Source organism: Lytechinus variegatus, chromosome 4 (genome assembly GCF_018143015.1).
Source record: "Lytechinus variegatus isolate NC3 chromosome 4, Lvar_3.0, whole genome shotgun sequence".
Lineage (NCBI taxonomy): Eukaryota > Metazoa > Echinodermata > Echinoidea > Temnopleuroida > Toxopneustidae > Lytechinus > Lytechinus variegatus.
In genome coordinates, this window is record NC_054743.1 from 12,789,789 (window position 1) to 12,812,491 (window position 22,703).

At 37.3% G+C, this 22,703-nt stretch overlaps 1 protein-coding gene across 2 annotated transcripts; it reads left to right on the top strand.

Annotated features, from left to right (window-relative positions):
• The first annotated feature begins 7,504 nt into the window (after positions 1-7,504).
• On the top strand, positions 7,505-22,171 carry LOC121413420. 2 transcript variants are annotated; one of them, XM_041606233.1, is made up of 7 exons: positions 7,505-7,691; positions 7,804-8,151; positions 13,993-14,195; positions 15,803-15,902; positions 19,042-19,353; positions 20,273-20,475; positions 21,293-22,171. In XM_041606233.1, exons 2-7 carry the CDS (start codon positions 7,842-7,844, stop codon positions 21,437-21,439), a joined length of 1,275 nt encoding a protein of 424 aa, XP_041462167.1. In that variant the 5' UTR covers positions 7,505-7,691; positions 7,804-7,841; the 3' UTR covers positions 21,440-22,171. The 2 variants fall into 2 exon arrangements, with proteins under 2 accessions (XP_041462167.1, XP_041462168.1); XM_041606234.1 differs by having other exon boundaries at positions 7,807-8,151.
• Positions 22,172-22,703: the final 532 nt, after the last annotated feature.

A 22,703-nucleotide genomic window follows, 5' to 3' on the forward strand; every position in this document is an offset into this window, starting at 1 on the left:
TAAAAAATATCTAATATAAAATCTTCAAAAGATACTGACGTGGACCAACAACGCGTAGCCAGGGTTTATTTTGGAGGGCCGGGGCCCGCGATAAGCGCCGTGCCTGATGGGGGGGGGGGGGGGGGGGGAGCAGGACGTTTTTGGTATCTCATCAAATTCAAATCAAAATAAGACGTCTCTTTCGTCTCTAGTACAAATTCAATTGACCTTCCGTGATTTAAAAAACCTTTATTTTTCAAAAGAAATTATGAGCGCTCCCGAAATTTTGAAATAATTCCTCTTACCGCGCAAAGCGCAGCTAAAATAAATATGAAAAAGGAAACAGAAAAATGCCTACCTTATTCCTTTCAGGTTGCAAAGACTTATATAGCTGCATTAGATCCCCTTCAAAGGGGAAGTTCACCCTGAAGAAAACTATGTTGTAAAAATAGCAGAAAAAATAGTGAAAATATTGGTGAAGGTTTGAGGAAAATCCGTTAAAGAGTAAGAAAGTTATTAGAGTTCAAAATTTGGGATTTGTGACGTCACAAACGAGCAGCTGCCCCATGTGTTATGTAATATAAAATGTATGAATTTCAAATTTTGTATGGTTCCTGATGACTTTATTTTGTTTTCTTTTCATGATCGGGTGTGAAATGATTTGTCTATTGATATACAAAGGTTACAGTGAAAACCATTTTCAATTTTCTGAGAAAATGACATTTCATTGATTTTTTACCATTCGCTATGTAGAAATGCTGCTCGCATATGACGTCACAAATCAAATAATTGAAATTCTAATAACTTTTTAATTATTTGATGAATTTTTCTCAAACCTTCGGCAATGTTTTTTATTATTTTTTCTGCTATTTTTACAATAAACTTTTTGTCAGGGTGAACTTCCCCTTTAACTCGCAAACTAATAGAAGACGGCCTGCATGGAGGAAATATTCATTCCCCCGAATGGCGTTAAAGTTTCATGCCGCCTAAAAAAAAGACATAAGAAGGATGTGCAGCGATATACCATTGTCAGTAAAAGAAAAAAATGGGGAACAGAGAAGAAAGAAAGGTGTGGGAAACAAATGAGGGGAGAGGCAATTTAGTTATTTTGTATGAAGAGAGAGAAGAAGTTTAGGTTTCTATTCTTTTGACAAAAATGAAAAAAAGCTATACCCTTCTTCCGGTTTCTCCCTTCGCTTTCCCTTTTTCTTCCTTTCCCCTTCTTTTTATTTTCTTTTTAGGAACTTTTTTTTTTGGGGGGGGGGGCACCGCCCCCATGGCCCCTGGCTAAGCACCCGTGGATCAACAAAAAAAGAAGAAACATACAAAATAAAAAAAAATTGCAAGCTCTGTAAAAAGAGAGTATTATGATAAAAAGTTAACATCTTAAAAGGGAACATGATAAAGCATGGAAAAGAATCGAAAGGAAAACCTTAAGTTTCTCTACCTACCCTCCCCCCACAAAAAAACAACTTGAATGTATATTATAACAATGAATCTCGTCGACAACTTTGGAAACTTGGGTATAAATCTTGCTGAAGTTATCCTCCAACTTTAGCAATGACTTCATGAGCTTTTAGGAAAAAACAATATTCATTCAATGCTTTTTTTAAACCAACCAACATATAAATGAAGTATTAGATGGTCCCCCTTCCTGTCATGGGGGCTCTGATGTTATTTTCCCATCTATTGTAAAATCAGAGGCGTCGATCCTGGGGGCAGGGGGGGGGGCGATCGCCCCACCAATGAAAATATTGGGGGGGGCAAACATATTGTTTTGCCCCCCCCCCCGATAATTCCGCATGTGCAAAAAATAAAATATGATTGTAATGTTACACAGAAATCAGCAAGCGAGATTGAGATACATAACTCATTCTTAATTTTAAAATCGTGCTCAAAATGTCCGCTTTTCAGACTACAAATTTTCAGCTCGCGCTTCGCGCTCGCCCCATTTCTGTAGCAAAAACCCTTACTTTTCATGATTAAATAGGTGAATAGAATGTCCCGTTTTCAGTTTTAAATCTCAAAAGAACTCCGGCTTCGATTTGCAATAATCTTTTGATGGATCTTATATTATTCATCTTGTTCTTTATTAAAATCGTCCATTAAACTCAAAATTTTTCAGATCGAAATATCAAAATTTTCAGCTCGCGCTTCGCGCTCGCATCTATTGTTTGTTTTAGATACCAATCTTAATCATTGGTACCAAATATGCTTAAAATATCAAACTTTCAGGTCTCAGCTCGCTCTTGGCACTCGCATTATCTGTGTAGTGAGATATGTATTCTCCTAATGAGTTACTACAAACAGTCCTAAACAGGCACCTTTTTCCTGTTATCAGGTCAGTATATTACAAAATTTCAGCTCGCGCTTCGCGCTCGCATAATTTGTTGGTCAGATAATGTGTCTCTATCTCACGAGTCACATAAATTATATATATATATATATATGTGTGTGTGTGTGTGTGTGTGTGTGTGTGTGGGTGTGTGTGTGAGTTTGTTTGTTTTGTCTTTGGAAAGTTGATTCATGATTTTTGCCCCCCCAATCTGAAAAATGGATCGACGCCCTGTGCGAAATGATGTATCCACTGTGTCATTTTGTAACAGTCATGTCTCTCGTATATAATGAGGCTCCCAATGCACTTTAGATAGCAACAATTGCTCACATTTAAACGAAAGGTGACTTTGAAAAGTTTTATTACTTACTAATATTCTCGAAGATCTGAAATGTTTACAACATATCATATGGATTTCACAACAATTGTTTTTTGTAAAAGGTATTCAACACACGCTAATATTGCATATGTGTGATCGCATAAAGCAATAAATAGATAAGGTTGATTTCACCATTGGTATATTTTATTATCTTTCAAAAACATTTGACACCGTTGACACACTTCTTTCAAAAGAATGGAACATTATTGAATAACAGGTCGCTCTTGGATGGTTTGATAATTATTTATCAAATCGTATGAGTATGTTGTGGTCAACGGGGTCAAATCCATTCAGCCATGTATCACACGGCGTTCCGCAGGGGTCCGTTCTCGGCCTGTTGCATTTTTTCATTTGGATGTTTATGACCCAAGTTGTAAATTGTTTGTCAATCCTTTGTACTCTTTGCGGATGATACCAGTGTTACTATTTGTATACAAACTTGTCATTGATACCATAGACAGTGGTGGACCGTGACCCGGAGGGAGACAAAGCATGGGGGACACAGCATTGTTCACAGACAATGCAGTGCCCCCAATGCTTTGTCTCCTCCGGGTCACGGTCTGCTACTGACCATACATAAAGAATTTTATCGGGCTCCATTACAACGAATAATCCATGAACCTCTATTATTTCTTAGGTATAAGGAATGATTAATTAACAAAAATAATATTATCATATTGATGATTTATGCACTCACTTATAAAAAACTAATAGGGTCCTCAGCAAACTGATTTTTTTTCACCCAGACTTGTTTTGAATTCATTATAATACTTTGTTTTTACTATATCTCACTTATTTCTTTTCTAGGCAGATCCTGAACTTGCTGCTGAAGTATTTCAACCATTATTAGAAAAAAATGGGAAAAGAAGCAGATCCCTGATGGCCGTCTGAAGGAGTCAGTAATATTCCAAAGAAGGGCAACCTTGCGAGATTGTAATATCTGGCGCGGAATCCCTCTACTTTCTATACCGAGCAAGATCTTGTTAAAAGATATAATACAACGAATCTCTTATTAAGTATATAAATGCACAACCAAGGAATGGACAGGCTTGATTTCGAAGAGAAAGGGGATGCATCGACCACTTATTTGTCATAAGAAAGGTCATAGAACAATGCACAGAGGCAGGTTTACATCAACTTTGTAGATTTTGAAAAAGGCTTTGGACAGCGGCCTACACCGGGAAAGCCTTTGGGCACTGACGGATCCAGGGGGGGGGGCACATCCGTCCCGTGCTCCCCTTTTGAGAAGCAAAATAAAAATTTGTAAGGTAAAAATGTAGAAACAGTAGTGTGCCCCCTCGTTAGAAAATGTTATGTATCCGTTTTGTACTCTTTGCATACGTGTTTCATACGCATTTCCATCGAGCATCCGCCCACTGTGATAATTCGCCCATTCTATATAGGGCGGATGGAAACGGATGGAGCCACCCCGGCTTGTCCACTGTATCAGTTGGCCAGTGGGACCAGGCCTTAGGAAATGAATAGCATTCTATAAATCCTATTATTTTTTTCTTCCTTTCTTGTTTTGTTTCTTTTAAGCATCTACACTATAGTCTTCTGCACTATAGGGACGCTGTCTGGGATCTTGGGCAGTGGCGGCACCAGAATTTTCTTAACTAAGGAGCCCGGGGGGGGGGGGCACTTACATGCGAGTGGATACCATGCGCGACCCCAAAACACGTAAAAAAGGATGTATTTTTCAAGATAGGGCACGTTACGTACGTAACGTAATAAGGGTGTCAAAAACACTGAAATAATGAAAAAGGCCGGGTCTATGCTTCGCTAGGAAAGTTACGTGTTAAGGGTCAAATTTGCGAGGGTATACCCAATAATGTAGGTAAAGGGAAAACCGACGACCGACGTCCGTGACATAACATTGAAATATCGCATACCTGCCAATAGTATCGTTTTGTTTCCAATACCATTTGTTAAGGGTAGGGTTTCACACGCCATTACTTGTTAAGGGGTGCATTTTCAGAATATGGAAAATACGTGCTTGGGTGCTTTTATAGATCTCATGGTCGCGCATGGCATCCACTCGTGAATGGAAGTGGCCCCTCCCCCGGGCTAAGGAGGCAAAGGCGGGCAAGATTTTTCGCCTGTTTCAAAATAGCGAGCGCGAAGCGTGATCTATAAATTTTTATTGTAGGCCCTCTCCTTTTTTTAAATGAAACCACTTTTGTTTTTTTTTTCGAACTTACAGCAGCACCCCGGTAAAAAAAGTTCCCAGGGCCCAGCGCGTGAATTGCCAATTTTGTAAGCACTTATTTGCCCCTGGTATAGATCCGTGCTCCTATGGTCATGCAAATGATATATCCGGGAAAGAAGTGGTACAAAGTCTAGACAAAACCCCTCCAAGGAGAAATTAAATAGCCGCTCAAGTGTTGTTTAATCCAGATTAAGCTATTAAATAGTTATTATGATGGTGGGGATCACTTGGAGCTGCAATGTGATAGAAAATGCTGGTACACCTACCCCAAGGATAAAACAAAGTTTCCCTACGTGCAGGAACTGATATTGTCACAAAAAATGTAGATCAAAACAACAATGGTAGCAAATATTTACTACTACTTCCATCAATACTGCTACTACGACGACGAATTCGACTACTACTACTACTACTACTATTACTGCTGCTGCTATACTACTACTACTACTAGTACTACTACTACTACTACTACTACTACTACTACTACTACTACTACTACTACTACTACTACTACTACTACTACTACTACTACTACTACTACTACTACTACTACTACTACTACTACTACTACTACTATTACTACTACTACTACTACTACTGCTACTGTTGCTACTGCTGCTACTACTACTACTACTATAATTCCTACCACAACTTTTCCTACTATTCCCCTTTTTGTGCTGGGATAGGATATTGTTGCACGTCATGTGAGCAAATGCAATAAGTATGCACCTCTAACTAATGACATTATTGACCAGGGATATTCATGCAAACTTTTCTGTATAGAAGTAGGTTCAAGAGGTTATGTGTCTAAGCAAAATAAAGTTAGAATCAAATCATTACTCAAAACGATGAAACTAGGGAAGAAAAACAAAGCGATGTTGAATAGAATAAGCAAGATGAGCATCATGACTAGCTATTCTTTGTTCCTTGCAAAAGACCAACCAACTTGGACCGAGCCCCCATTGCTCAGTGTCCCGGAAAACAACCAAAGCTAGCCTTCTTTATCTGCTTGATAATTTTGACCATTATAAAGATGAGTAACTCCACTTTTTTTCTCTCAAGATATAGGTATTGTGATCTCTAAATTATAATTTATATTCAGTGACGTTTATGAAACAATTACATGTATACTTACTGTCTAATAATAACATACATAGAATGTGAATCATTCAAACAATATATTTCATTAAATCAATGGATTATTAGTAATATCTATAACTTCCAAATGTCAATCAGAATAAACAATTTGAACTTTTTTTTACATTTATTAGTCTATCTATTTTAAAACATCATAATTACAATAGTTCACATAATGGAAATATTTATCATAACAAGATTCTATGAACTTGAATAAGTACGTAACACTGTTTTCGTTGTGGCGATGCGTACCTATATGTATATATATCTTTATCACAAAGTGATGGTTCCAATTTTGTATTTTCTTATTACTGTCTGGTCCCTCTCTTCATCTCTCTTTCATTTCATTGAGACAGTCACCTTTCTTTTTCATTTAACATGCTTGTAACTTTCATCTTTCTTATGCAATGTAAATTATGTGTTAAATCTTACTATATGTATTGTACCTTATGAATTGTTCAATTAATATTATGTATTATCACCCTGCCTATTGCCAGTGAAGGGGAATTTGTCCCAGAGGACCTGGGTTTATTGTAACTTCTCTATTTGACTATGAAATAAAGATGATTTATTTCTATATAGGCCTATAGTTTAAGATCTCTGCCAAAATGAAAGTCAATACTGAATAGAGGGCGGGTTGTGTTTTACGAAATGAAAAGAATTAATTAAAAAACCCTCCCTCACCTTTGTCACCTGTCGAATTCAATACTTAAGGCATTGCTTTGGGAAGCAGGGGTGCTGAAGCCCCGACAATATTGTTCTTTGGGGCGCTGCGTGTATTTTGGAATTCTGGTACATGACAAAAAGTGCTTTTTTTGCTTGTCAAATTTATCTGGACCAAAATTACGTTCATTTTGTAGCGACCCCCAACTTTTTATTGTTTGTCTATAGTTGGTTTTTATATAGCGCTTTTTCCATAATGGCTCAAAGTGCTTTACAACATATTATTACGACGGTCTTTGGATTCATTTCAATCCCGCACAAAAAGTGCACGATTTCCATTACTTGGGAAGTATTACTTGCATTCATCGCAGCCTCACTATGGCGCTGGCAAATTTAAACATACCATATTTTCGCATCCTACCGGGTACCTATTTAGCACTTGGATCGAGAGTGGCAATGTGTGGATTAACGCCTTGCCAAAGGACGCTATAGACCGTGGTGGAATTCGAACACACGACCCTCTGTTTACAAGGCGAGAGTTAGACACTACATCACGGCTCCTCCACCAGCACCCCCAGTAAGAATAAATCTTTCCCAGGGTCCTGACCAAAGGATGACTAAAACCTTTGAGTGAAACAGGGGTTTACGTCATTGATATTGGACCACGTGATTGGAGGGGCAGAACCAATACTTTCATTTCCCGCCCATTTTCGCTTTCCTGATCGCTTCAATATTGGTTACTGCTATTCATGACGCGTTACACGTTGTATGTTTGCTTTCCCTATTGGTCAGTTAAAAATGTGGGCCCGATCTGTAAGAAATCAATGTCATCAACCTATTTTCACAATATATAAATAGAAGCATTTCTACTCTCTATACACTATTTGCAGATCAACATACCGCTGGGAGTCTTCCTGCAACTTATCTTACTTTCTGGCGAAAACGGTCTTCAATAGCTTCGTGGCCCTTCTCCGTGTTCACATATCAAAGTAACTACTTCGCTGTCGAGTTAAAGCTTTTTTTCACCAGAAGCATTATTGTTCAAATAATTTGTTCAATTATTATTCAATCCGAATACATTTTCTTTTATCTTTTAAACAGTAGATCTTCACAGAAGTGAAGCTGGTAGACTCTGTACCATGGCTGCTTGTATCTTCTTCCTCCTGATGTTGATGGTGTGCCATTCCTACGCGCAGACCTGGCCATCTGGTACCTACGGTCTTCCTAAACCTTTGACTGGGTGTCCATCTGGCTGGGTTGACGGGCGTAGAAAGCATGATACTGAGGACACAAGTCCAAATAACAACTGGAGTGACCCTCTTAATCTGGCTGGTTATCAATATAGCAGCAGCATGGAGCATGAATTCTGCATCAAGACCTCTACTTCTGGTAGCTCTGGTTGGCCAGCAGGAGAGTACTGCATCTATAAATATGGATCTTGTCCATCAGGTAAGACTTTCAGCAAATGCATCTAGAAAAACGCGGCGCCAAATTCACGCCTGCATGTCTTAAATATTTATTTATTTATTAGAACATATTTAATCAGGTACAAAAGATCAGTATAAAACTGTTTTTCATCAATGACCTGATGAAAACATAAAGAACAACATAAATCAAGTCATACATGAAAATAAACTCAAAATCTAAATTAAAGATAAAAATACTTAGTAACATGAATAAACAAATATTGATTGTTACTTAAAAGATAATATGAATCAAACTAAAATATTTTAAATTATTAAAAGGGAACAGTAACTAATTTTAAAACTACTAATTGTATAATTTATTCTCTGATAAAAACAAAGAACAATGGAATAATTCTGGCACAATAGAAAATCGAGTGAAAAAATGGCAATCAGTATAAATATGCTAAAGACAAGGAAACATTGTGTAGTGGGTTTCACGGTACACCAGGGCCGTCGCCAGGGGGGGTGCGGAGGGTGCGAACGCACCCCCCTTCAGAACCAAAAATAAAAATAAAAAAAAAATAAAAAAAACCGGAGGGGGGGGTTAGGGATACTTGAGGGCTCTTTTGAAAAAGATCTGGCCGGCGGGCTATATAACTGCATGAAATTGAGTTAATACGCTGTTTTTTGTGTTTTTTGTTTTTTTTTCATAAAAAGCACCCCCCCCTAGAAAAAAGCTGGTGACGGCCCTGTACACCATGTATTTTTCGTAAGCAAATTGCAAACTTTTGCTCATTCTCCTGAAGACAAGAACGTCGAGTTTGGTTGGTCCTATTCAGGACCAACAATTGCCCAAGAACGATATTTGATGTACCGTGAAACCGACTACACTCTTCTTCTTCGCCATGGAAACCTTCGGATGTAAGCAAAAAACAATAACCAAAATCAAAGCTATTATGAATAGGAATGTATTTCTACCCCCCCACATACACACACATATAATGAATGAAACGCGAATACAGTGTGCCCCCCAAAAAAAAAATTCATGAAACCGAGAATTATCGGTGATTTATCATTATCACAATCTTAAAAAAGACAAATGACCTTTCATTTCAAGCTTATAAAAGATAATTCCTCATCCACACATGAGTGAGTATAAGCTATTTGAACATGCTGAAGAGAGGATACAAAAATCACTTGGCGCGCGAATTATGGATTTCTAAATGAAAAACACTCGTTTACACATATGTTCAAAATCTGTTCTTTAATTTGATACCTCAATCTCAGAGGGTTGTCAAGAAGTTAAGTAAAAAAAAAAATAATAATAATTATGGAAATATGTATTTCCATAATTCCATTAAACAGATCACAGATTCTCTACAGTAGCTATAAAAAGCTACAAACCTGTACAACGTATTTATTCTATCAAATTCGGTTTCAGGGATTATTTAAAAAACAAACTTTTTTATGTCTAGACCATTTTCTGCATGTGATCGAAGTTATTAAATGGAAAAGCAGATGTTGAAATTGTTGGACATGTTGTACTTGTTATTTGAAATTCAGATACCGTCCGTCAACGTATCCTTTCTTCAAATTGTTTTATTCACTCATACTATGCTTGACTGAAGAATTTTTTAAAATTTATTGTAGCAAACTAAAGAAAGGGGAAGTTGTAAGCCTTATGATATTAGGTCATTTGTCTATTGATAAATCATCAACAACTCCCTTTTTCTGGGACCACTGTAAATAGGTAGCAATTCAAAACAGCTCTTAGAGGATTGCTGGTTAGCGCATACATTCGTAATTCCGAAGGTTCGTTATTCCGAAGGTTCGTATTTCTGAAGGTTCGTATTTCCGAAGGTTCGTTTCCGAAAACGAAATGAGGTTCGTAATTCCGAAGGTTCGTTAGTCCGAAAACGAAATGAGGTTCGTAATTCCGAAGGTTCGTTAGTCCGAAAACGAAATGATTAACGAACCTTATTTTGTTTTCGGATTAACGAATCTTCGGAAAAACGAACCTTAATTCATTTTCGGATAAACGAATCTACGGAACAACGAACCGTATTTTGTTTTCGGATTAACGAACCTTCGGAACATCGAACCTTATTTCGTTTTCGCATTATCGCACCGTCGGAATAACTAACCTTCGGAAAAACGCCACAAATGTTCGGATTAACGAACCCTTTTACGTTTTCGGATTAAAGAACATCGAGGAATAGGCAATTTACGTGTTTCGGAATTACGAACCTTCGTAATAAAGATCCTTCGTAATTACGAACCTTCGGAATTACGAAGTGTAACCGCTGGTTAGATATTGAAAGCCACGTCATTTATAGTGCTATTGAAGAGGACGTGGAGCTGAAATTATTAATGCTGGAACAGCTATTGCGGATAATCAACTACATTTATTTTTTTATATTACAGTTTACTCATCTGGAAAAAAAAGTGTTCTGACATCATCGGCATTACTACTTCGCTAATTCAGATTAATTCGGGTACTATCAATGACGTTTATGTAAAGCCTCCTTGTCTAGACACATACTTGAAATTGACTTGAATCGTTATGGGAGGGGTGCCAAAATTAAAAATTTCAAAGCAACAAATCTATCAAGCAAGAAAAGGGTGGTGCACTGCCGTCATTACTAGGGTTGAACAGTTTTAATCGAGGCCCGGGGGGGGGGGGCATTTACATTGACGAGTGGATACCATGCGCGACCAAAAAACACGTGAAAAGGATGTCTTTTTCACGATAGGGCACGTTACGTACGTAACATGATAAGGGTGTCAAAAACACAAAAATAATGAAAAAAGGGTATTTATTTCGCTAGGAAGATTACGCGTTTAGGGTCGAATTTGCGGGGATGATAAAACAAAATTAATTTTTTTTATAAAGGATGTCCTCAACACTTCGTGTTTAGAGTCCGATTTGCGCGAGGTGTAGAAGGACGTGGGTACTAAACCAAATAAGGTAAAGCCGACGACCGAAGGACCCGTAACAATAAAACATTCCTGTACTTGTTTAGGGGTTCATTTCAGGTAATATTTGCCAAGAGTATCGTTTTTTTTCCAACACTTGTTAAGGGTAGGGTTTCACACGCCAGTACTTGTTAAGGGGTGCATTTTCAGAATATGGAAATTTCATGTTTAGGGTGCTTTTCGAGACCCCATGGTCGCGCATGGTATCCATTCGTGAATGGAAGTGCCCCCCCCCCGGGAATCGAGGAAATCGAACCGAGGTGGTGACACGACATTTGCTCCTGCGACAATTGCTTCGGTCTTAATATCCCTGGGGGTGTTTCACAAAGATTTATGTATGACTTATAGTCGCACTTAAATACCGATTTGCGTACGATTTGAAAGGCTTGACTGCAGTGGTCAGATCGTGTCGTGAGGACGCGCACTAATGTGTATCTCGCGCGTTGCATATCCTATACGCGTCGGCATTAAAGTGCGACTTAAGTCATACTTGAATCTTTTTTTAACACCCCCAGGCGGCATATAGAGTACGATTTTGATATGGTTTTTGGTTCAGAATAATGTAAAGATAAGGATTGGGGTTTATTTAGTTTCGGTGGTTTGGATTTATGTTTAAAGGACAAGTCCACCCCAACAAAAACTTGATTTGAATAAAAAGAGAAAAATTCAACAAGCATAACACTGAAAATTTCATCAAAATCGGATGTAAAATAAGAAAGTTATGACATTTCAAAATTTCGCTTCATTTCACAAAAACAGTCATATGAACGAGCCAGCTACATCCAAATGAGAGATTCGATGATGTCATTCACTCACTATTTCTTTTGTTTTTTATTGTTTGAAATATGAAATATTTAGATTTTCTCGTCATTGTCATGTGAAATGAAGTTTCATTTCTCCCTGAACACGTGGAATTCCATTATTTTAACATTTTGTGCTTCAGGCAAGGAGGTCCTAATCGTCAAATTCGTAAAAATTGAAATATTGTATAATTCAAACAATAAAAAACAAAAGAAATAGTGAGTGAGTGACATCATCAACTCTCTCATTTGGATGTAACTGGCTCGTTCATAATAACTATTTTGTTAAAAATAAGCGAAACTTTGAAATGTCATAACTTTCTTATTTTACATCCAATTTTGATGAAATCTTCAGCATTGTGCTTGTCTGATTTTTCTCTATTGATTCAAATCAACATTTTTCTGAGGTAGACTTGACCTTTAAGGACGTTCCACAGTTAAAGTGAAATCCATGTCATTTTCACAAAACTTTGCACATAGATACTTTAGAACCTGAATATTCGAAATATGCAAAAATTAACATAGGTCCATGTGCTTGATTTTTTGCTATAGAGCTTCAAAGTTCACCCAAATGGATCTATTAAGAATTGCGCATTCAAAATAATTTGGCATTTTTAGACCTCGCAAGATCACTACAATGAATTTAAACCTCTATTACTCAGTCAAAATACATGAAAAAGTCACCAAATTTTGCAAGAGAGTTAATAAGTGCATCGTTAGAATGGAGAATTTATTTATAGCGCTCTTTGTTTGCAATTTTAAGTCTAACAGCATTGTCAGTTCTTAAAAATGACGTAAAAGATAACAAAAACCCAATCTCAAAAATGTGAAATTTCAATAACAAACTACAAAAGGACAATAAAAGCTGCACTTTATTCAAAATCCATGTCATTTTCACCACAATTTGCAAAGTTGTAGAGGAAGGTATATACATAAGAGGAGCACAAATTAAAAAAACAGGGGTTCATGTGTTTTTTTAAATTATCAGCATTTTTATTAGAGCAAATGTGCCTTTTAAAACACCAAATATGTGCCAAATGCGTTGTATCTATGTAAAGAACAAAATCAAAACCACTCTACCATTTATTAAAATTCGTTGTCATATTCGTGATATTTGGCTGCACTGCAGAGTAAAGTATTTTGAAATTGTACAGATATTTTTTAAAATGGTCCAGGGAATAATTCAAGTTTTTTGGCTTCATAAAATAACGCATCGGGTCTGCAGTTAGAGTGCAGATGATGAGAAAATTCAGCTCATACCCACAGCTAATTAATCACCTGTTCATCCATTGTGACGTCAGCGCGCAGACTTTAAAATATGCGCAGATCATAATGCGCACAAACATAACTGTGGAACGTCCTTAATATGCACATTTTCCATCGGATTAATTGTCGTCTGCGCAAATACCATGGTAGGCCTACCTGAGAGTTATAAGGTGCGTCTTCACCAGCTCGAGCTTGAAGAATAGCGCGCTATTCCTGATCCAGTGAATTAGCCCGATCAGAGAATAGCGAGCTAATTTTGCAATGAAGATGGAAATAGCGCGCTATTCTGATCGAAAAATAAACCACCAAAATCTTGGACTTATTTTCAGAATAGCGAGCTAATTCGCAAAATAGCGCGCTATTCTTTTCGCGTCTTCACCAGCTCGAGCTCAAATTTCGGGTTTATCGATCCCACCATGCACTGCAACAATCAATTTCCGCTCTTACAACAACAAAACACACGTGTACGTGTACGTACGCAGACGGTCCGAATGTTGGCGCGGTAAAATTTTAAAACCGCGCGCTTGTTCCTTTGAAGCGCGCATGCTCCAGTTTCGGGCTTAAACTCGAGCTCGAGCTGGTGAAGACGGGATCGCACACTCCCACTGACTTCGGGCTTATTTCTCTGATCCCACATTAGCGCGCTATTCTTCAAGCTCGAGCTGATGAAGACCCACCTATAGAGTCTACTATACATGTATCTCTTTCAATATAGCAGGCCAACAAAATAAAGAAAAAAATTTATAATACTAAACGTTTGGTTGATTTTCACAGTATTTTTGGTCGGAGATCCTTTTTTTTAGAGCGTACCAGTCAACCCATATTCCAATCGACTTTTATAGGATTCCAGGAAAAATTCGTTTATTGGGATGATGAAGACAGCAGTAATGCGAATAGTAGGAGTGGCACTCTACCTGATGGCGTTTACGACAATAACACAAAGTACAGGTTCTGCTGCCGAAATGACGGTGATACCTCGCAGGCCATCTCTCTTCCAACGGGAAACAATTTCTATCTTTTCGCCATAAAGGCTACATGTCAGCAGGTGAGTCCATATTTATAATGGCTAATTATTGCAATATTCATACCCCCCTCTATTCAATAAGGCCCCCATTTCAAAAAGGGATACCTTTGAGGGACCTTTGAAAGACCACCAAAAATGGCAATGTGTTACAGCAGTCTCATTGTCATCTCTGTGGAATGGCTCTGAAAGACCACTCAAATAACTCAGAAAGACTGATTGATACTTCTTGTCTTACCGGGCTTAGACTCGTCCTCTCGTGATCTTTCAATGGTCTTCAGCGATCCTTCAGAATTCTTTCCATGGACTTTCTTCCTTTTTTTTGGGGGGGGGGGGTGGGGGTGGGAGGGTCTTTCAATGATCTTTTAATGATCTCTCATGAGTCTTTCAGAGATTTCCGCAAAAATCTTGAGAGACTATCAAGAGATCATGAAAAGACTAATAAGAACTTTAAAAGTTCATCAAGAGACTGCTGAAAGCCAATCAAAAGACATTTTTCCTGAAAGACTGTTTTGAACTGTTTCAGCAAGTTTTGAAGACCATGGAGACCATGAAGACAACTGAAAGATCAATCAGGAATCATAAAAGACCTCACAGATCTTTGAAAGTTCATTGATGGACCCTTGAAAGTGCAAGCAAGTTTCATGATCTTCTTACAGCGGTCTTTCAGAGGTTTTGCTGTCTGTGGAATGGAGATTTAAAAAAAAGCCAGATATGAACATGATCTCTGTAACTATCGTATATCTGTATTAGACAATCTTCTATCTTTTATATTTTGCTGCACATTGATGAGTAATTTGCATCCTCTCAAAAATGGAATTCTTTAATTTTTACTTGGTTGTTTGTTGGAATCGACATATCACTGCTTGATTTTGTCAAATTTCTTTCTTTGTTACGTTTATGATGGTGTTAGGGATGTAATATTGATAAGACAAAATCGAACGTGTTAATCGCCTTCAATTTGTATGCAATTATACAATCTAAAGCCTAGATATGACGTACGATGTTTTAGAGGAGCAAGTTATCTCTGAGTGATCTAGGCGCCATTTTGCAAAAGTGCATTATTGATGATTGGTCATTATCATCATTAAGAAATTTGAATAATCATATTAACATCATTAACACAAAATTTCATATCAAATCCAGGTCATAAGTTGATAGGTCATGTTTTTTATTCAGGTCATTTTAAGCATTTCAAAGGTCTGGTTGAGCACAGGATGTCTTTTTATCCCATTACATTCCATATGATGCTTTTTTTTAGATGGCATCATTGCACACATTGGCAATTTATAGAGATTTGTTATGTTTGAGGTAATTTTACGTGCACTCTCTATGGGATATGACTTTAACATCCGTGTCTTTCGTGAGCCATATCTCCATTATTGGCATTCAATTATTGCTGAGCTTTCGACATGTTTTAGCGAAGACTGGAGACTACTCTAACTCTGTTCTAAGTTATATGGTCATCATGATCACATCGAAATACCAGAACTCATTACTCCTGATAGAATACCTAATACCGTCTTCACGACGAATCAGACATTTATTATATTTGTTTCATGTTTTATTGCTGTACCACGAACCCCTTTTAACTAAATTTGTTTTTTTTTCATTTTGATTTTGAAATACAGGTTAATGGTATGGATGTTACTCTGGAGTATTTTTATTGGGATAATGAGGATTCTAGTAATGCAGACGATGAAAGTTCTGGTACCAACACTCCCTATCCAGGTGCGTTTGACAACTGAATTTCTTTTCCAAGTATTTTGTTTTCGGAAAGTTACATTAACTGATATTTTTTGTAGAAGGTCAAAATTGCAGAAAAAATATTATTGTATATGTTCGTCACGCTTCTTTACTTTTTTTTCAATTTTTTCTTCTTTAAAAGGTCATCACTTTGGTGAAAGATGGAGGGCTCAAGTTTATAAGATTAGAGAGGGGAAAAGATCAACCCGATTTTTTTATATATAAAAATGGTATTCAGCATAATTAAGCTCATCTATTATCTTAATAATTTTTCGTATTATACCAAATGCAATAAGAGTCTAAATTCTTTTTTCAATTGGTAGAGTCCTTCAATTATCTACCTCGGTCATAATCATGGTAATCAATCGTCGAAATATTATGTTTGGAATTCGCTGCAAGGTGGGAATATGTACAGTACACACTCTAATATTTTGTGGTTGCACAACTTTTGATGTTTATTCTACGTTCAATACCCCTTTCATAAACCCAATTATGCGGCTAATAGCAGCATAATTTGGTCGTAAAATCGGAGGAGGACCAGAGTTATCCGCATTATTTTGATGCTGCAATTATCCGCATAATAGCAGCATCGGGACCAGATTTTGGCTTTATGAACGTATTTCGAAAGTAATGCGGATAATTGCCATGGAGCGGTCACAAAGTCACCCTTTTCCAACGCAACCGCATCGGAGGGGGTGTGCGCGGGCCGCGCGTTTCCGTTTTACACCCTGGCGAAGGCATTTTCCGGAAAAGTAGCCAAAAAGCGACTAGTGAAGAGTCTACACACGTCGCTGGTTGCATGCAGCGTGCGACACAGGCTAGTCCACCGCATGCAATTTGCACAGTTACTGATCAGAGCACAGAGTTCCTCGGCACTTCATGTACAGAGAGAGCGGCAGTCAGGAGTGAAATCCGAACATGCTTTTGCAGTCGCGTTGTTTATGATAGTTTTTTTTTCTAAAAAATAAATTATTAACTAAATGAATAGAATGACAGGCAAAATAAAAATAAACAGATACTTATAATGGAAAGACAAACTGAAGTTTGATGGATTGATACACTTAGAAGCTGCCGAAAGATAGATATAGAAGACTGATAAATATATAGATAGAGACAAGATAGACAGATAGATAGATAGATAGAAAGAGAGAAAGAGGTGGATAGATAGATAGAAAGAGAGAGAAAGAGGGAGAGATGGATGGATAGATAGATCATAGAGAGAGGGGGAGAGACAGAGGTCGATATATAGAGGGAGAGGGGGAGAGAGAGAAAGAGAGAGAGGATAGATAGAGAGGGAGAGAGATGTTGTAGATAAAAATATGGACGGACAAAGAGAGAGAGAGAAAAAAGACAGACAGATGCTAGAGAGGGAGAGAGATAGAGAATTTGAGAGACAGATAGATAGATGTTAGATAGATAGAAAGATAAAGAATGAGAGAGACAGAGAAGATAGACAAATTAACAGATAGATAGATACATAGATAGATATATAGATAGAGAGAAATAGAGAAAGACAGACAGATGTATAGATAGAGATAGATAGATGAGAGATAGATAGATAGATAAAGAGGGAGAGAGACAAAGATTATTAACAAATTAACTGATAGATAGATAAGTTAAAAAATAGATAGAGAGAAATAGAGAAAGACAGACAGATGGATAGATAGATGGATAGATAGATACATGTCAGATAGATCAAGAATGAGAGAGAAGAGCGACAAATTAACAGATAGATACTGTAGTTACATAGGTAGGTAGAGAGAGAGAAATAGAGAAAAACAGACAGATGGATGGATAGATAGAGAGAGATAGAGAATTTGAGATAGATGTTAGATAAAGAATGAGACTGAGAGAGACAGAGAAGATTATTAGATAGATACTGCAGTTACATAGATAGATAGAGATAGAATTTGAGAGATAGATATATAGACAGATAGAGAGAAAGTCAGACATCAGCAAATCGGCAAGGCAAATGATCAAGGCAAACATTCGTATTGAACCTGGAAAGTATTAGCTCAGCTGCATTTGAAAGTACGGTATGTTCTGCGGATAACTTCGGTGCGGACTTTGGATCGCGCGCCCATCTGATATAGATAATGTAAACAAACGTAGACGTAGACTCTTCACTAGTCGCTTTTTGGCTACTTTTCCGGAAAATGCCTTCGCCAGGGTGTAAAACGGAAACGCGCGAGCGGGGCATGGCGATTATCCTCCTTTTTCAGGACGGGCGCTCCTAAAAATAGTGCGGATTATTTTCGGAGTTTATGAATGCAATTTTTAATGAATTATCCGCATTACTCTTAGGCGGCTAATTGGAGGATAGGTTTATGAAAGGGGTTTGTAACTTAACTCATGTGATAAATTCGTTTTCTTGTAATATTCATATAATTTAGTTATATCAAGTTTGTTGACCAGGGGGCATCCGCCAGTGGCGGATCCAGAGGGGGGCGCCCCGGGCGCGCGCCCCCCTTATTTTCGCCGGATTTTTTTTTTTTTTTTTGGATGGTTATATTCACTGGATTGGTACAATGTAGTCAATTTCAAGGGCTAGATCTAGTCAAAACTATATTTTTTTTTTTGAAAAAGTCCTTGCCGTGGCAGGGGGGTATCCCCCCTCCCACACCCTCCCCCCGCTCGGTCGCTTCGCTCCCTCGCCGCTGGCGCCCCCCCTATTTCAAAATCCTGGATCCGCCCCTGTCCGCTGCTGGAAAGAAAACAATATCACACAGTGTGACACAGTATTCACACAGTGGTTCATATGAACATATTATTCACACTGGTGAAATGCTCAAATTTAGTAATGTGAATTGAATTCACATTGTTCATATTCTGAATATATAATGGCACACACTGCGAGACACTGTTCTTTCTAGTAGATATACATGTAGCATGACCGAAAGGTCAAAAATAAAAATAACCATCTACATAAGTCTTATTTATCATCACGCGTCTTCCAAGAACATAACTGCAACGAGTACCTGCACCTGAAAACACCTTTTCAAAATGTAAAGAGCCATTACACCAAAACGATTAAAAAAAATTTTTATTGGTAAATATCATCATATAAAAGATTGGTGCTCTCAGAGAAAGTTAAGACTATCATAATTATTCTTTAATTTGAAAGGTGTTATACTTGGGGGAATAAAGCTGAATTTCTGCTACTACCAACCTGCAAGTACCCAGACCTGGCCATCTGGTACATACGGTCTTCCTAAACCTTTGACTGGGTGCCCAGCTGGTTGGCTTGATGGACGTAGAAAGCATGATACTGAAGACACACATCCAAATAACGTCTGGAGCGATTCTCTTCACTTGGCTGGTTATCAACAAAGCAGCAGCATGGAACATGAATTCTGCATGAAGACTTCTACTTCCGGAAGCATTAACTGGCCCGCAGGAGACTACTGCATCTACAAGAAATTGGCGTGTCCATCAGGTAATCATGTGGGAAATATGAATAGGTAAACCGTCAATGAATCTTTGAATCTGATGATTATAGACCCGTATTCCCAATCGATTAACTTAATCCTGGGGTGATAGAATAGATATCATATTGAAAATGAATTAGAATTATGTTCAAATCGATTTCTTTTCAATCCATTATCTCTCTCTGCAGTTGTTATTTACTATCACAGGCCGAGTAAAATGATGAACATACATCTCGCATGCAACCACTTCCTGATAAATCTTTTTATAACCACCCTGCTCATTTTCTTGTTACAAAATTATATTAAAGTTCTCTAGATAATTGCTTCTTCCTTCCTTCAATTCTGTCATCATTTTCCTCTTTAATGTATGATTGACAGCGCATCTTCGTTATCATGCTAATTTGATTGTAATTATAGTTGACCTACCTAAACTGCATCGCCGTATATACGCAGCAGAGGATTTAGAGGGAGCCACCTCCCATCCGGCTCCCCAAAAATTTGTAACATATTTTTACGATAAATTTTGACATTCTTGCTTGCTTATGCTTCCATAATTTCATTTGATGATTATAGACTCGTATTCCCAATCGATGAACTTGATCCTGGGGTGACCGTACGCAGCAGACGGTTTAGAAGGTTGTCACCTCCCACCCGGCTCCCATAATTTTTAGAAACATATTTGTACGATAATTTTTGACATTCTCTCTTGCTTATGCTTTCAAAAATGTTATTAATTCTGGTTCCCCTAAAAAAATTCAGCCCATGGCCTTGTCAATTTGCAAATGTACTGCCCCTCCGTAGAAATAACGCTTATATCAGTCTGTCAGGAACAAAAGTTTATCATTATGGTGCTCATGTAACAGTAATTGTTATGATGTAAGTGCCTTTCATCGATCTCTATATCATACCTGTCATCCTCTTCTACAGGTTTCCAGGAAGGTTACATTTACTGGGACGATGAAGATAGCAGCAATATCAATACTCAGAGTGGCACTTTGCCCGATGGGGAATACGACAATAACACAAAGTACAAGTTCTGTTGCCGAGATGACGGTGTTGTCTCACAGGCCATCACCCTCCCTACCACAGATAACTTTTATCTCTTTGCAGTGGGAGATACTTGTCAGCAGGTAAGTGTTATTGAGAACTTTCTCCATTTACCAAAAAAAAAATAAACTCAGATCAACCCACCATGTCCTATCCATTGTAACTCATGCGACATTTATATTAAAAAAAAAAAAAAACATCCGTCTATTTCATCAGGATAGTATATTAAATTTTTCAGACCTATTCAAATTACAAATCAACGTATTGATCATCATACAAATCTGAAAACTTGCTTGCCGAAGATATTTTATTTTCTAGTCTTGACTCGGATGACGCGACGCTATTGAAGATTTGACTATCCTGAATAATACTCTTATTTGACTTGATCTTCGGAAGAAGTTATTGGTCCAATGAATCGACGCACATTTCTTAATTTAGTTTATTATTTGCCAAATATTTGGCAGGTGTTATTTTATTCTGGGGATAAATAGTGCAACTAATCATCGGGGTCGTGTGGTCCAGGGGTTAGAGCATTGGACTCATAATCGCAAGGTTGTGAGTTCGAATCCCAACTCTGCCATTGTCTCGACTTTGATTAAAAAGGCCCAAGAGTGATATCTGTCGTCTATTATGTCAGCTACTATGACTGATTAACCTAGACGTAAAATGTTTCCAAGGTAATTGGTTATATACCAGCTTGGCGTTTACCAGCAAAATGCTGTCCTGCCAAGTTCCTACGGGAGTTACCATAAACAGAAACAAAAAAAAATTGGAAAGGGGTCATCATTAAGGTCAAACTCTAGAGCTAGATGTATACATTACAAACCAGACCACGAATTGAATATTCTATTTTTCGTTGATCACGAGATTATGACATTACGTTTTAATACTTGCCCACAGGTGGCTGGTAAGACAGTGATCTCAGAATGGTTCTACTGGGATAACGAGGATTCCTCTAATGCTGATAGCCAGTCTGGTGAACACCCATATCTTGGTGTGACTGCTAGCGGTGAAAACATCAAGCTAACCTTCTGTTACTACAACTAGCAAGAAGCCACCGCTATTGACACAGAACCTGAGCCTGTTTTACCAAGATGACGACAAAATGACGATGATTAATAAAGTTTTTTTTTATTAACTTTTGATAATTGGTGTATGGCCTTTGTTATTGATAACCATTTTTTCTCTCTTATTTTAAAATCGTTCTTATATTAGTCAATGAATATAATCATTTTGGCATTACCATACTATATGTGACTATATAATTATGTCTAGTCACACTTCTGATATATATTCAGAAATAACTATGTTCTTGAATAGTAAAACACGACTAAAAAATAGATAAATACGACTAGAGTAACAGTTGCACCCAGCTGATCATATCAACTAGTCCTTTTTTACTGATTTGTTTTTAGAGTGTTCGACTCTAAAAGTACATCTTTATATCCTAACTTAAATACTCAAATAGGATGGCGATGCTTCTATCGAAAATTCTACACATTCATCTTAATTTATATAACTTCATACTTTATTACCCCGGGGTATTAATGTTGTGAAATATTCATAGTTATAGAAGATTTTCAAACGTGACGATGTTTCTAGTTTCACATGTCATATGAAAATTTGTAGTTATGATACCATTAAGCCGTCATTTAGAGAATCTGTCCGATCAAGGCTTATATTGTGTAAAACACCTTTTAGGAAACATGATCTGTTCTGTGACGTGTGTACGATTTCTCATAATACATAGTCATTACCAATGATGAGTGGTATGGTCCCCCCCCCCCCCATTTTCCTTGTAGTTGGACTGTCTTATCTTCTTAATTGCACACACTCCATTTTCAATGCAAATGAATTAAGCTCCAACAAAGTAACTGAACTCCTTGAACTACAATTTATGCAAATGGGGGTGTTTGAAATATTATTAGATATGTAGGCGAGTGAATATTACATTCACGTTGAACAATAATTTTATTATCACTTACAATTATAGCCCGAGTACCCGAAAAATAATGATATTGTAATGCCCATTTTTTTCTTTCTTTTCTTTTCTTTTTTTTTAAATATCATGTATGAAAAGAAGGGTAATCTCAAAATGATATTTGAAATTCTCAGATACATTCTTTTCATATACACTGTAAATGAAAAATATAATGCTTTGAACAATTGGTTGAAGGTTTCTATGTTAAAATTAGAAATAATAAAATAATGCATTGGTGTTAGGAATGGAAATGTATGTTTTGTTTTTTGATTGTGCAAATCTTATACTCCGTACTTGAAGTAATCTTAAATCTCTTTCTTGTATTCCTCA